The 15632-nt window shown below is 52.4% G+C and overlaps 1 protein-coding gene across 1 annotated transcript; it reads right to left on the reverse strand.

The window, feature by feature from the left end:
• Positions 1-2085: 2085 nt before the first annotated feature.
• Positions 2086-10395, reverse strand: FKBP4 (FKBP prolyl isomerase 4). Its single transcript, XM_061418242.1, has 10 exons — positions 9795-10395; positions 7824-7968; positions 7245-7387; positions 6354-6474; positions 5928-6084; positions 5231-5321; positions 5057-5140; positions 4629-4814; positions 3783-4022; positions 2086-2861 (listed from the first exon to the last, which is right to left on the reverse strand). Exons 1-10 carry the CDS (start codon positions 9897-9899, stop codon positions 2754-2756), a joined length of 1380 nt encoding a protein of 459 aa, XP_061274226.1. The 5' UTR covers positions 9900-10395; the 3' UTR covers positions 2086-2753.
• Positions 10396-15632: the final 5237 nt, after the last annotated feature.

Below are 15632 nucleotides of genomic sequence, written 5' to 3' on the forward strand. Positions count from 1 at the left end.
GCTTAAGCCTGTAGAGATTTATCTGCCACGCAGGGTCCCTGGTGCTCAAGGGAACACTGGGGTGCCTTTCATGGGACCAGAGGTGGGTGGGGGGGCCCCACAGCAATGCTGGAAGGAGGCTGCTGGAACCAGGACTGCAGATACTCAGGAGATAAAATCTATAGAACGTGATGTTCAGACCAGCACTAGAACAAGATAAACCCTGTTTAAAATTTTCCAGAGACCACTTTAACTCTGCAGGAACTGCTCAGGCCTGGTTGCTACTAGTTCTGTCTACTCCACATTTTCTGCATGGAAAGATTTAGGCATTGGTGAGGAGGGTGCAGCTGCCTGGAAGACGCACTTGCAGCTGACCCAGAGCAGAATGGAGTAGGAGGTGCATTTATCTTTAACCTTAAAGGCTTCTAACTGCTTTAGTAAAACATCTTCAGAAGACAGTTTTAATGTTACATAGACCAGAATTTGTCCAGTTCAGGGTTCTGAGTGCAGTTTTTCTTTCCCAGTTATATTTCAAATTCTTAGAATCCTGGGGAAGCACCCAGAGGTGGAAGGACCCTCACACTTTTTTTCTTCCCATCTCCATTTTTGCAGATGAGCAGAGGTTCAACTTGCCCAAGGTTTCATGAACCTCAGGCCACTCTGGATTTGGTTAAGAGGTCATCTCACATTCCAGGCAGACCTTCTTCCCATTCAAGTTCTGAACCTTGGTTTCCTCGCCTGTAATCCGGGGCAATGCCTCTTTCTCTGGAATGGTTTCAAGGATCCAAGTTAATCTGTGTGACGCTCTTGGTTTAGGGCTGGGTTTATATCGCAAGTGCTTACCGAGGGTTATCTGTATCATGGGCTATGACACCAGGACACAAACCCTAAGCCCAGGGCGTTGCTATGACCCCAGCAGAGAGCAAGCAGAGGTGCTGGGAGAGAACAGGCGAATTTTCGTTCTGGCTCCAGCAGCAGCTGTGCTCTATGGCTTGGTGAACCTTTCCACACACAAGTGAGTCCTGCACCATGACAAAGAATGGAGAAAAATCCTCCTGGAAGTAACTGTACAGGCATGTGGCATATATCGTGCACTCTATCACGGTGCAGGAAGGAATGGACAGCCCACACAGGGGCAGAAAGGCACACAGGCTCTGGCTTGCAGTCAGGAGCATCTGGACAAGACATGTGATGCCTCACTTGTGCCCCTTGGCTTCTCTCAGAGCCCTGGAATGCTGCAAAAGCCATGGGTCAAAGCACGGCGAGAAAGCAGCACAAGCTTTCCCCCCATTGAGGCCAGGCAACAAGCTGGAGCAGAGAAGGCAGTGGCACCCCACTCCAGTACTCTTGCCTGGAAAATCCCATGGACGGAGGGGCCTGGTGGGCTGCAGTCCATGGGGTCGCTAGGAGTCGGACACGACTGAGCGACTTCATTTTCACTTCTCACTTTCATGCATTGGAGAAGGAAATGGCAACCCACTCGGAAATGGCAACCCACTCCAGTGTTCTTGCCTGGAGAATCCCAGGGACGGGGGAGCCTGGTGGGCTGTCGTCTATGGGGTCACACAGAAATCGGACACGACTGAAGCGTCCTAGCAGCAGCAAGCTGGAGAGTGGGCCCGAGCGGCTGTCAGTGCCGTCAGGCTTTGTAACTATTCGTCCCTGTTCCCTTGTGTACAAGGTGACAGGTATTGCTAACACCAGGGGTTTCACTCTGTAAGGAAGCCAAGAAAGCTTGAACACTCTACTGAATTGCTTAGGCAGAAGCCAAAACATTGAACCTCAAAGCAAACTCAGTAGTTTGGTCCCAGAAGTTTAGATGTTTGTATATTTTCCTAAGCAGTTAGGAAAAGAAAAACCAGAACTACTAAGACCTGCCAGGCTGCGGCAGGGAGGGATGTGGGGAACCCCTGGCCAGGCCTTCAGCGCAGGCCCTGCTGTAGTCCATGCAGTGCTCAGCAGGCCCTCCTAGACCGCTGCACAAGTCTGCTGCACTGCAGGTGGGGCTGGGCACAAGGTGGGCGGCTCCCTGAGCTTTGCCCCAACCGTGCAGCCGCCCACACCCACCCTGAGGCTGAACAGAGAAAGGGCTGCCCGACACCCAGGTTTTTAGTGTTTCCACTTTATTGCTCAAGCACGGAACTTGAGGCAAGCCTGGACCTTCAGCAACGTGCAGAGAAGAGGCTGAGGGGGTGGGGATGCGACCTGGCTGAAAAGGGACACTGACAGGAGGGGGTACAAGGGTGGTCACCATGACACCAGAAGACAGCATCAGCCGCAACAACTGGGCTGAGGAGGAAGGGAGTGGAGGTAACGGGCACAGCAGTGGTTTTCCCATGCCCCTAGCACCCACATGGAGGCCGCGTGTTTGGAAACGGACCAGGAGGAGGGAGGAGGGGAAGTGGCTGCCCAGGAGGAGTCTCCCTGTCCACCCTGCCTTCTTGTCGGACCTCACATCCCTACCACTCGCCCCTTCTACTATCTGAAAAATGGACACAGCAAACAGGAAGCAAAATAAATTAACATTCTGATGAGTGTGCGTGTGGAGGGACATTCATTCACGTGGAATGGAGTGGGGGGAGGGGAGACACCACCTAAAATGACCCCCCCACCCCCCAGCCTGCTCCTTTCTCCCTTCCCCCAAAGCCACCATCCAACCAGATAGAAAAATAAAGGTCTAATTCACTCAAAATTCTTCAGTTTGTACAAAACTAACAGGGTGGAGTAGGGTGGGGGGGCAGGCAGGCAGCCATGGGGACAGGGCTGGGGCAAGGCTATGCTTCCGCCTCCACCTGAGGCTGGCCCCCAGCCACGTCGTTCTTCGGCTCGTCCCTCATCTCGGCGTCAGCTGGCTGGTCTCCCGCAGCCACTGTGGCCTTGGCCTGTGAGAAGGGAAGAGGGGCAGGGCGTCAACACCAGTTCTCATTTGGCCCTCTCCCCTGACGAGAAAGCTGACTGTCACTCCAGGCCCCCACTCACCTGCCTGTACCCAAGTGATCGCCCTGCACACTGACACCATGGAGTCTGTACCCAAAACCCGCACGCCACATAAAAAATAGTACACACGAACTTCCAACAGAATTACAGAGACCAGACACACCTGTGCATGAGTGTACAGAATCAGGGACTCATCGTTTATTGCAATACTACGGAAAACTGAACTTGGCCATGGCAGGGCACTGAACGCTTCAAATATAGCTAGTTCAAACTGGTTTAAAATACACATTGGATTTTGAAGTGCCACGTGTTAAAATATTTAGATACCTTAGGTCAATTAAATATTAAAATTAACTTCACCTATTTTACTTGTTTTTAAACACAGCTACTAGGAATTTAAAATTAGAAATGTGGTTTGCATTATATTTCTGTTAGTGCAGGCTTAGAACGCAGAGACTAAGAAGCAGGGAACAGGGTAAATAAGATACAATACACCCACTCAGTGAAATACTACATGAGCTCTTTTGCACGTTGATGTAAATGAGCTTCAGTGTGACGTCCAAGAAGCACGAGGCACAGGCAGGAGGCAGCGCCTGCTGCCCTACACCCGGGAGCACTGCCTGCCCTGCAGCCTTTTTTACTACAGGCTCTTCTGTGCACTTTGAATCCAACTATCACCTCTTTAAACCTCAGGTTCTTAAACCTGTGTTTTACTAATGGGCACAGAGAATACAGGGCGGGAAGCACAACAGAACATCCAGCTCCCAACCCGCAGGGCCTGAGCAGGGACAACACACAGGGATACACACAGACTGGCACGGGACCAGGTGATGGCACCTCCTCCCATCCACCCTGCCCATCCTCACCTTGGTCTCCTCCTCAGCCAGCCTCTCAAACATGTTGGCGTAGAGCTTCTTCTCCTTCTCAAGCTGCTTGCGGATGCGCTGCTGGCACACGACCAGCTGGGCCTTGGCCGCCTTGTTGCTGGGGTAGAGCTGCAGAACCTTCTGGAAGTCAGCCCGTGCCAAGTCAAAGTCATTCACTGCCAGGTGGGCCTCTCCTCGGCGGAAGAGGCCTTTCTCATTGTTGCTGTCTAGTTCCAGGGCCTAAGACACACAGAGGAGCAGCAGCAAGTCTCAGATCCTCCCAAGTCACTGCCGGTGAGAGGGGCCCCACCCCCGATGAACAGGTCTTGGGCACCACGTGGAAAGGACCTGAGGCTAGGAAGGCACCTCATTTAGCCGAGGCACACAGGAAAACGGGCCTTCAGATGAAAACCACCTGGACGCTAACACGCTCTTCTCTTTCTGGGGGGCAGGGGAACCATGTGGCTCATGGCTTGGTTCCCCACCAGGGATCCACGCGCCCCAGGGATAGAAACGCAGAGTCCTAACCACTGGACCTCCAGGGAAGCCCATCCCCCTTCAGAATAAAGCGGGTACAGGAGGGAGAGGCAGAGGGCCAGGAGGGGAGAATGCTGGACTGGTTCCTCCAACCAGTGCTTCCACTCGCCTCTGTGCCCTCGTCCTTGACCTTAACTAAGCCAAAAACCCGCTTGCTTCCCACACTGCTGCCTGTGGGCCTCCACCTCAGAGCCCCACAGCTCCATCCTGCCTCCCCTGCCCTAGTCACCAAGGCCAAGTTTCAGGCACACCAGGGGCGCACCCAGCCCTGCCTGGACACACCGCCCTCACCCGCCTAAGGAGCCTCACCTTGTTACAGTTCTCAATGGCAGCGGAGAAGGCTTGTAGCTTCAGATGACACATGGCCAGGTTGAGGTGGGAGGCCAGCCGAAGGGCCTGCGCCTTCTCTGCGTCCTCATCAGAGAAGCTGGACTCGTATTCCAGCCAGGACACAATCTTCTTGTACTGCAGCACAGCTTGCTTGTACTTGCCTTCCTACAAGCGGGGGCAGGCTCAGGCACCCAGCACAGGCTCGGCGGCCCCAGGCTGTCACAGCCCGTGGACACCAGTGACCCAGGGGTATGAAAGTCATGACCCGCCCCACCCCAACCCGACCAGCCAGCTCAGATCCTCCTGGTGACAGCTGCAGGTACCAGCCTGTCCACTTCCTGGCAGAAAGCCCGCTGCCATGGCAGAGCCCACCCTGGGAGTGTCTGAGGACCTCGCTGCGGGCTCACCTTGAAGTACACAGTGCCTCGCTCCTTCACTATGGTGCTCTGCTCCAGCTTCTCCTCTGAACTCATCTCCCAGGACTCCTTGGCCTGCCATACCCCAAAGGAGAAAAACAAGCTGTCAGCCGCCCCAAGGAGTTACGTCCGAGGTGGCGCAGGGAAGACCCTGAACGAACTCACCTTCTCAAAACTCTTGAGATGTATTTCATACTTCAGCTCAGCATTTGGTGGGATCTGGAACTTCTCCTTCCCAGCACTGCCGAAAGCATATCTGTGGTGGCAAGAAAACACCAGGTCGTTTCTTAACTTGCTTCATACTTAAAGGTTTCCTGCAAAGTGCCCTCCATCCCTTTGGTCTTGGTGCAAACTTCCCTGCTTGGCAAAATCTTCCCTGATGCTTCTTCACACAGTTAGTTGGGCTCTTACATCTTACACATCTAGTAACTCACATTACGCACTGGCACGATTATCTCCCTGAGCAGAGAGCCATTAGAAGGTGGGAACAATGTCTCTGAACACCCAGGAATTTTCTGCACTGTGTCTGGCACATAGTAGGTATGTTTCAACAAACATTAGTAACGACTCAATTAACAGGAGATGAAAATCTTGGGCTGGGAAAGGTAATCTGCCACAGCCATAACTGAAGAGATGAGGTTTTGATTCAAAAAGATGTGGGTGATTGTGGCCACACTCCTGAGTACAACAGAGGTCCTGAGGTGTCTGTGCCGAGTGACCAGCGCATAGTGACTGCTGGCAGGGGAGGATACAACTGGCTATACAATACAGGCTGGCTCTACAACTCACCTGGACAAGATCTGACCTCAGTTCGCCCACCTGCTCTACAGACTGCCCACACCTGGGCCAGAGCTGGCCTCACCTGGGCTTGAGATACACAATGGAATGTTCTCCTTTTTCCATGCGCTGGATGGCTTTCTCCAGCCCACAGGGCAGATCCATGCTCTCCCCCTCGCCGACCTCAAAGCGGAGCTCCCGCCGGTCAAACACCTGGTCCTTGAAGTATCCTTCCAGTGCAACTGGCGTGGCAGACAGACAATGCACTGGATTTGAGTGGGCTGGTGACTAAGGGATGCACCAGCCACCCCCAGCCACCCCCCTGCCCTGTCCCTTCCTACTCCCCAGATGCCTTTCTGCATTCTCAGATGGAGGGATGTTAAGAGAATGTGGTTCAATCCCTCACTTTACAGATAAGAAAGCTGGATCACAGAAAGGTATGGACCTGCCCACAGCCACCCAGGCCCTGCACAGCGGAGCCCGAGTGAGAATCCCAGATTGTGAGCCTCACCCTCCACGAGAGCACCTTCGTTGGGCTTGGCATAGCCCTCCCCCCGCGTCCGTATTCTCCTGATGATTCCGCCGTCCTCCTCTTCTGTCAGGTCCTCACCCTTGAACTCGAACAGCTCCACCTGTGGGACAAGATGTAAGGATCCATGCTCCCCTCTCTCCCACGAGTCCCTAGTAAGGGCCAGAGCAGGTCTGACTGCACAGGCAGCCACACCAGGAGTGGACCAAGTGGCTAAGTTCTTAGGAGCGGCCCTGGTCTCGACCTTGCTATCAGTCTCCTTAATGACTGCCCTATAGAACAAGCACGTGTTTCAGATGGTCCTAATTCAGCTGCTAGACAAGCTCCATCCGACAGGCATTAGAAATGACCCCACATCTCTCACTAGTCTTTCCAACATTCTCCAAGCCTCCACTGCGTAGGGCTCAACCATCTGTGAGTCTTAACACAGTGAAGTTCCATCTTCTCAGCAAAGGCTTGCCCCTTGCCTCGACCCATGCGAGAAGCATCTCTGCCCGCATCTTATCTCCAGGGCACCAATGTTCTCCACTGTCAGTCATGACTGCATGGAGCCTATGACCTCCCAATTCCTTCGTGTTGGTCCACCTCCCTCTGAGCACCCCTCTCGAGATGAATAGGCCTCAAGCCCTCACCCCGCTGCTTGAAGTCTGAAAGAGGGGCTTGCGGTCACCTCCCCCCAACTGAAACCTGCCCACTGACAGTTCTCTGGCAGTAGCAGTAGGTGATGCGCACTCCCTGTCTTTCCTCCCCTGAGAGCAGGCCCTCAGCCTTGGCTACATTGTCTCCAAGCAGCAGGAAGGGCTGGAGGGCAGCCAGACCCTGGGCTGAGATAAGGTTGGCTCTCTGCCTGGCCCTCTGTGGCTGGACACTCACCTCAAACACAAGCGTGGCGTTGGGAGGGATCTTCGGGGGGCTGCCCGCTAAGCCATAGGCGTACTCTGGCTTGCAGGTGATATGGCACACTTCACCCACCTTCATGGTCGCTACAGCAATATCCCAAGCCTTGATGACCTCCCCTGTAGGTACAGAAAAGAAACAGGTCCTCTTTGGCAGGGATCTCCCTCTGGGTTCAAACAGTGGCCTGAGAGACTTACTGTCCCATGCCCAAAGGGAAGCTGGGTACTATTTAGAAATGGGACCAGGAAGGTAGAAAATCTGGTTGAGATAAATGGTATCAGGTCTCAGACCTCTCAAAAAAAAGAAAAAAAGAAAAATCACTCAACTCTGAAATAAAGAGGTTCAAGAAAACAAGGCAGTCCACCCCAGAAAAGGAAGCAAGGTTTTTGAAGGTGATCAAGGCAATGAGAGATTAAAAAAATCAATAGTTTCAGGACAGTGGAGATTAAAAAAAGAACTGTAATAAGCTGTTCCCTGTTTAAGCTTCTGAGAATACGGTTTCTGTTTGTGACAGCGCACACACCCCAGTCCTAAGAGCCTGCTAACCATGCCCACCTTTCCCCAGGTCGAAGGAGAACCTGTCCTTGCGGTCCAGGCTGGAGTCGAACTTGGTGCCATCGAGCAGCCAGCCTGTGTAGTGGACAAAGACTCGGTCCCCAATCATGGGTGTCTCTGTGCCGGTGCCCTCTCGCTTGATGACCTGGAAGGAAGGGAAGGAGAAAAGGTTGAGTCCCTGGGGATGGACACAGAGAGGAATCATGACTGTTCGCATGCCTCTGGCCAGAATGTAAACGGTCTCTTCTGCCTCCTTGCAAGTAACTCAACAAACCCTTCATCAAATGACTCTGCTGTGGGCTTTGGCTAGAATTAAACTGACCTCCCTTTCTTGGACCATGACATGACTTGGTTTGAAACACTGGAGACAAAACACCTGAGATCATTTTTGCTGTTACGATCTTAAAAAAGTCACTTTAACTCTCTAAACTGACCATATTTGTAAAGTAGTGATGATAAACCCTATCAGAGTGGTTACAGGACTAAACCAGTAAAACACTGAATTTATCAGCAGCAAAGGGGAAAGTATTTATGCTACATTTCCTCATGCTTCCTAAACTCCAGTCATCCAACCAGGTCTGGTTTAGAGAGAAGAGGGAAACCAGAAAGTCCAGGAGAGGTTAAGAGCAATTACCAGCTTACAAGTGAGCCAAGGGCCTTTGAGCAGGAGGCCCTAGGCTCTGACCTGGGACTTGAGCGTTCCTGACTGGTAGGCTACTGCAGTCCTTGAAGTCAGGGCCAGAATATTTCCCAGTGTTTAGAAGAACCTGCTTCTCTTCTTTAGCGTTTATAAAAAGGTGGTCTACCTGGTTAAGTGTGCAAGTTACCCTCTAAAGGAAAGCTCCCACGATGCAAGGCACATGGACTTGAGTAAACAGAAAAGTGAAAAGGTGGTGTGGAGAATGAAAAGGGGAAATGGGGGGTCTCCCTGGAAGCCCGCGTGCACACTGGGAGAGCAGCCAGGTGCGTTTCTGAAACGGCTAAGAAGCTCGCCGAGGTCTCCAACCTGCCCTGGCCACACGCACACGTGGGCTGAGCTGCGGGAAGCCAGGAGAAGCAGAAAGACTGGGTGAAGATAGGAACGAAGCCGGGCTAGGATTTCGCCATCCTGGACAGCGCAGAACCTGCTCCGAACCGCGGCCGGTTGTCCTGACCCGGGTCAAGACGCCCTGCTGCCTGGCTCCTCCAGCCGTAACACGGTTTACGGCGCCCAACCAAAGCACCTCCTCCCAGTCCCGCACCCCGTGCTCAAGGCGGCCCCAGGCCGGGGGTGGAGTGGGGTGGGGTGCGGTGCGGGCGGGGAGTGGGTGAACTACAGGTCCCGGCATGCACCGGGGCCGGGGGGGGGGGAGGGGGACAGCATGGCCGAGCGGGTGACCTAGCCGGGTCCCAGCCTTTAGGAAAGGGGTGACCAGAGGGCGGAGGGCGCCAGGACCGCGCGCCAAGTCGCACAAAGGCCCGCGCGGGCCAGGCAATAACTCCCGGGACCCTGTTCGCGTCCTGGCTAATGTTTAACTGCCGGGGTCGGCAAGCTCCGCACCCCGGAGACGCAGGCGGCTGGGGTTGGGTGGGGGTGCTCCCTGGCGGCAGCGGCGGCCGGGAAGAAGCCGGCCGCGGGTCGCAGATCGCAGCGGGGCGGTGCACGCCGCCGGGCCCCCCGCGCGAGCGCGTCCGCCCCCAGCCGCGCCCCTCCCGGCGTATGCCGCAGCCAGAGCAGGCGCTGCGCTCAGGGACCCTTCCCAGGCCTGGGGAGCCTCAGCCCAGATGTTCCCCTTCCGAACGTGTGGCAGCCCTCCCGCCCTGAACCGGCAGCCTGGCCAGGAAGGCGATGCGCAGGGCCACGGCTGCATGGCCTGCTCAACGGCCAGCCGGGAGGCTGAAAGGCGGCCGTCCGAGCCCTGGCCAGATACTGGGGCGCTCCCAGTGCCCGAACCCCCCCGCCGCCACCCCGGGGCGCCCCCTGCCCCTTACCTTAAGCACCCCTTCATCCTGCTTAGGGCTGATGTCCACCCCTTCGAGGCGCAGCGGCGCCGACTGCGCTCCGCTCTCGGCCGCCTTCGTCTCCTCGGCGGTCATCACGCCGTTTCTCGGGCAGCGGGCGCCGGAGTGTGCGCGGCGGTGCGGGCAGCGGGTCGGGGCTCGCGCACCTCTCTGCTCGGGCGCGGGCGCGGGCGGAGGAGGAGGTGGGGTCGTGGGCGGCCGGGGGAGCGATTGGTCCCACCGCCTCGGAGGGAGGGGCTGGGAGGAGCCGGGCGGCCGCGAGGGACGTGGGGGGAGAACTTTCTAGAGGCGCCGGCGGCCGAGCGGGTTCAGGCTCTGGAGCTCAGGGCGCTCCTGCGGAAGGTGGTTTCTGGTTCGTTCCTCCCGCCGGCCGCCTAGCCCCGCCCCGGCCCCGAGACCCTCGGACTCGGGAGCCAGCCCCCGCCCCCGCCGCTCGTTCTCCCGGCCTCCCCCTCCCGTCCCCCCGGTCTAGCCAGATTCTTCCAGATCCTTCTCGATACCCCCGCAGCATCCGACGCCGCGCGGCCGGACGTGGGTGCCGCGCGTGCGTCTCCCCGGCCCGAGCCGCGGGCTGCCGGCCTCCCCGCCTAGCCAGGCTCGCGTCCTGAATGCAGAGCGAGGGGAGCGTTACCTGGGCGTGTAGGGCCGGGGAGGCGTCTGGGTTTCCCCGGAGAGGGGCCAGCGTGCGCCCTGGGCCCGGCGAAACGCTGCGATCTGCCCGTTTGCAAGAAATGGCTCGTGTGTTAAAGGGGCCTTTCCCGACAATAATACAACTGAACCCATAGAATGGGTTCAACTCGCGAGGAGAGCCACTGCATCTTACTGAAGGCCCATGAAAAGGAATATTTTCTTAATACTGGGTTCCCGTGTATTCATGGACTTCCTGTGGCGACTAGGAAGCGCCATAGTTACCAAAACAATAACTTTTTGACAAAAAGATCTGTGTATGGAGGGTCCTGCTCTTCCTTACCACTTAAGCCCAGTTTAGTATCTGGTGCGTGTTATCAAATAATTATTGGCTGAAGAAATGTGTATGCCAATAATAATAAGGTTTTTTGTTTATTTGTTTTGGAGCCCTTGCTCAGTGCTTGGCACTGTATTATGAAGACTGTCCTATATAGGTAGAAAACTAAAAGGGCTGTTTTCGGATGAAATTTCAATATTATAACCAGGTAATTCATTGTAGTCTTTTCTCTTGGGATTGGCTGGGAAGGGATGCAGGACAAATAAAATCGTTTCTTCCAGCAAATGTATTTAGCCTCGACTAAGACGTTTTTCATTCAGTGACTGGCCTTCCGCGGACTTTAGGGGATTGACTCACTAGAGAGTAAATCCGCTTCCTTTCTACCACTGTCCTCAGGAGGGTGAGAAGTAACGGTGGCCCTCCGAAGTTGCGGGAGACGGGCGGAGGGTAGGGTGCTGGCTTGCCGCCTTGGCAGTTATCTTGCTGTTGGCTCCTGCACCTGTGTACGGTCACTCTCTTGTGTGTACTGATTTCTTTTGAAGCTGGGACCACTGGATATTATCTGGCTGAACAAGTTGGTATAGAAAAGTTCCAGTCGAGTAATGCTTTTCTAAAAGCATCTATTTCTTTACTGGCAGCAAACAGTTGTAGGTATCTGCTAGTCAGCATGTTTTACTTGAGCACCCAAGATATGACCGCTTTTGCACACATACTGGCAGTAGAAAGAGCACGTGCTCTTTCTAGAGAGTAAGCAAGGAGTTGGGTCCCCAACATACTAACCAATTTGGGGCAGATTAACAGGGATAGGAACACCTGTCAACGAGGGTAGTTGTGATGGTTACAAAGCAGGAATGTATGTCGGGCATCTAGCCCAGTGCCCACCTTCACACAGGTTAGTAAATCATGCTCATGATTCTGATGGGATGAGTGCTCTGGTGAGACCTGGATAGGATACAGAGGTCTGTAAGACAGGAGAAAACCTCGTGGAAGGGGAAAGGGAAGGGTCAGAGGTAGAGGTTTCCAGGGAGGAAGTGCTGTGCTCTTTCAGTCAATGAATGGTTGAGGGGTCTGGGAGATGGAAGGGGTGAGGAGGGACAGTAGTCACTGGGTTCTAGGATCCCCCAGTTTTTTTTTCTGTTTCTGGAATTATTTTGCGTTTTATTTACATTATATTCTTCGGATTGTAAAACTTACACGTACTCAATGTAGAAAGTGCACGGATAGGTTTGTTTTTTTTTCAATCTGTTTTCTTTTCATTCTTTTCTTGCTAGGGATTGAACCCATGCCCTTGGCAGTGAACAGGCAGAGTCCTAACCACTAGATCACCAAGAAATTCCCCAAATTTTCTTTCCCTCTCCCTCATCTGTTGCCCAGCCACAGCCCCCTTTTTTCTAACCCTCAGCTGGTTTAAATTAGTATTCCCATTAAAGATGTTTAATAACGTGATTATTTTCAGTCGTACCAGTCAGTCATTCAAAATCCTTCTGAAACTCCCCCCTTTTGCTAGAAGAAGAGAGCACACTTTTCCTTTCCCCACTCCCCACCTTACTCTTTAGGTGCTCTGGTTAGTTTTGTTATTATTTTTATTATCTGGCTCATTATTGTCAGAATGAACCTTTTGGGAACTCACATGGTACATCTCCCAAATGCCAGGTCCATCCCTCAGACATAAACATCCCTTGTTTTAATTGTTTAGTTTTTATTTTATTTAGTTGTTACTATTTTGGCCATGTTGCCTGGAGTGTGGGATCTTAGTTCCTCCTGACCAGGGGTTGAACCCTTGCCTGTGGCGGTGGAAGCAAGGAGTCCTAACCACTGGACCACCAGGAAATTCCCTAAACCCTTTGTTTCTAAAGGTTCTTTAAAAAGGAACTTTTTTGACTGCTAATGCTCTTAAACAGTAAAAAAAAAAATAGTACTTGAATCGTCCAAGAGAATGTGAGATGAGCATGTGTGTATACGTATACACGTTATGTAACATACCAACATAATGGACCTTGGGAATATACCACACTCCCAACCTAAGAATTAGAACATCACCGATATGACTGGTGTGAAAAAAAATGTTAATACCAAAAATGTTAAGGACATTTCATAATTTCTTGCTACTTCTGGTGTCTGTCAACTGAGAAAACACAATTTATACTACTAACCAAAACAGCTACTGAACATTTCATAAAATATTTACTTATTTTAGAGATTACAGCTCCATTTTCATGCATTTGAATAACAATAGACTGCTACGCGGGCTTCCCCAGTGGCTCAGGGGTAAGAATCCACCTGCAACGCAGGAGATGTGGCTTGGATCTCTGGGTTCAGAAGATCCCCTGAAGGAGGAAATGGCAACCCACTGCAGTATTCTTGCCAGGAGAATCCCGTGGACAGAGGAGCCTGGCTGGCTACAGCTCGTGGAGTCACAAAGAGTCAGACACGACTGAACACTGCATACACATGTGGGGTCTGCACACAGTGGATGCTTGAAGCTTCATCACTGAACACACCCCGGGTCACTGGGCAAGCGTTCCTCATCTCTGGGATAGATGGGAATCATAATACTGTCTATGTCACAGGGGTTTTCTTTGAGGGTTAAATGATAAATTATCACGTGTGACGTACTTAACGCAGTGCATGGCACATAGCAAACGGTCATGAGTGTGTGTGTGCCATGTCTCACTTGTTCAGCCTGTTGAATGCTGGAGTATAGATCTGAAAGACCCCAAAGTCTCCAGTCTTCAGATTGAGAGCCACTGACTGGTCTGGACAGGGGTTTGATGCATGGTGTCTAGGATAGTGCTTTTTCCTGATGCTATTATGAATAACATCTGTACTTTTTTCTCTTTCACACTCAATGATGAAAATGACTATCTAATACACTAGCTTTGATATTTTGTCATCCCAACAAGTCTGGGCACCCTGTGAAGTAAAGACTTGATCTTAATATTATTTCCTTGGGTTTCCGATCTCCTTGGGGGAAAGCAGATGGTATATTTGGTGCCTGTCCTACTGAAAGAAAGGAGTATTTTCCTTCTTTTAAAAGATAAAATCTAATTTCACACTTAAGATAAATATATTTTGTTTTGTTTTGCTCTTTGGGACAATAAAAAGTAGCCTGTCTTCATGCTTCCATGTCTGTAGGTAAACTGAAATTTGGCTTTGGCCTCATTCATGGGAGTGTCCAATAACCAAATGCCTCATTTCCACCTTCCCCAAACCTGTCTGTGATCAAGGATCACATGTGGGTCCAGGGCATCAGATCTAATCAGCATAACTGGAACTAGGATCCCCTTTTGGGAGGAACCCAGCCCTGCATCGGCCTCAGTGGAGAGTGAATGTGTTTACCATCATAAATGTGCTCTGCAGTGACCACAGGGGCAAGCCAGCAGCTCTTACTATTGAGAAATTAAGAAATTATTGTTTCTTTGGTATTACATCAAACTTCTGTAACTGGTCTGCTAATATTTTTAAATGTTTAAATCGTAAAATAATAACAACAAAAAAAGCTTGTATGAAAGCTCAGATTTACTCTTGTATCCCAAAAGTCCATCTGTGTCGGTCACAGTCAGCTCTAGTCAAATATTGACTTTGCTATTTATCCTTTCAGCATGTAGCCAAAACGTGTACTCAGAAGCACCTGAGAGTTCATGTCTTCCCAAAGGCCCTGCAGGTGTGTTGTTCAGCAGCCTTCCTCCCCAAGCCAGCCTCCTCCAGGGGCACTATTTTTGGGTGTGCCGTCGGGCTGACGGCCTCAGCTTTTTTCTTCCCGGGTTTCTGGGCGCCCCTAGCCAGGGGGTGGGGCGGGGTGGGAGTACTCAGGGATCCCAGGTAGAGGGCGGAGGGGGAAGGGGTGTCTTTCTGCACGGGGCTCTGGGTTCCTCAGGGGCTTCACTGATCAGTGGCGACGTCCTAACTATTCTTTCTCAAGTTGCACCCACTTAACGCTCACCGTCTGTATTACCTATTGATGGCCAGTTGGTGCAAAGCTATTTATTGAGTGGGTCCGGAGACCTCCAGGCATGGAGTGGGCGGGCGGCCGGGCCCATAGGCTTGGAGCCGCAGGCGACCTTAGGGCCCTGGAGCTGAGAGCTGGCGACAGTGCGCTAGGCACTGAACTCAGGGCAGCGTTGCACTTTTCCTCGGTGACAGCCCTTCCAGTTGTCCCCCGATTTGTTCCAAGGGCAGGTGCTGAACTGAGTGTGCAAGGCCACCTGGGATCACTGGGCTCAGACCCAGACTGTTCAGGTAGCTGCCCTGGATTTCCCATTGTAGGGACATGGCCCAGGGACCCAGGGGTGGAGGGAGGGAGGGAGGGAGCTTGATCGCATCAGCTCGAGCAGAGCCTGCGCCGGCGCTCAAGAGTCTTCTCCAACAACACAGTTCAAAAGCATCAATTCTTCGGCGCTCAGCCTTCTTCACAGTCCAACTCTTACATCCATACATGACCACTGGAAAAACCATAGCCTTGACTAGACGGACCTTTGTTGGCAAAGTAATGTCTCTGCTTTTCAATATGCTATCTAGGTTGCTCATAACTTTCCTTCCAAGGAGTAAGCGTCTTTTAATTTCATGACTGTAGTCACCAACTGCAGTGATTTTGGAGCCCAGAAAAATAAAGTCTGACACTGTTTCCACTGTTTCCCCATCTATTTCCCATCAAGTGATGGGACCCGATGCCATGATCTTCATTTTTTGAATGTTGAGCTTTAAGCCAACTTTTTCACTCTCCTCTTTCACTTTCAGCAAGAGGCTTTTTAGTTCCTCTTCACTTTCTGCCATAAGGCTGGTGTCATCTGCATATCTGAGGTTATTGATATTTCTCCCGGCAATCTTGATTCCAGCTTGTGTTT

This window comes from Bos javanicus, chromosome 5 (genome assembly GCF_032452875.1).
Source record: "Bos javanicus breed banteng chromosome 5, ARS-OSU_banteng_1.0, whole genome shotgun sequence".
NCBI lineage: Eukaryota > Metazoa > Chordata > Mammalia > Artiodactyla > Bovidae > Bos > Bos javanicus.

Excerpts from the sequence above, each read along its gene's own strand:
- FKBP4 (XM_061418242.1), bottom strand. The coding sequence starts at position 9,899 with ATGACCGCCGAGGAGACGAAGGCGGCCGAGAGCGGAGCGCAGTCGGCG. Across the intron at positions 7,388-7,823 it reads CTCCTTCGACCTGGGGAAAG|GGGAGGTCATCAAGGCTTGG; the intron begins GTGGGCATGGTT and ends CTGTACCTACAG. Across the intron at positions 2,862-3,782 it reads TGGCTGAGGAGGAGACCAAG|GCCAAGGCCACAGTGGCTGC; the intron begins GTGAGGATGGGC and ends CCCTTCTCACAG.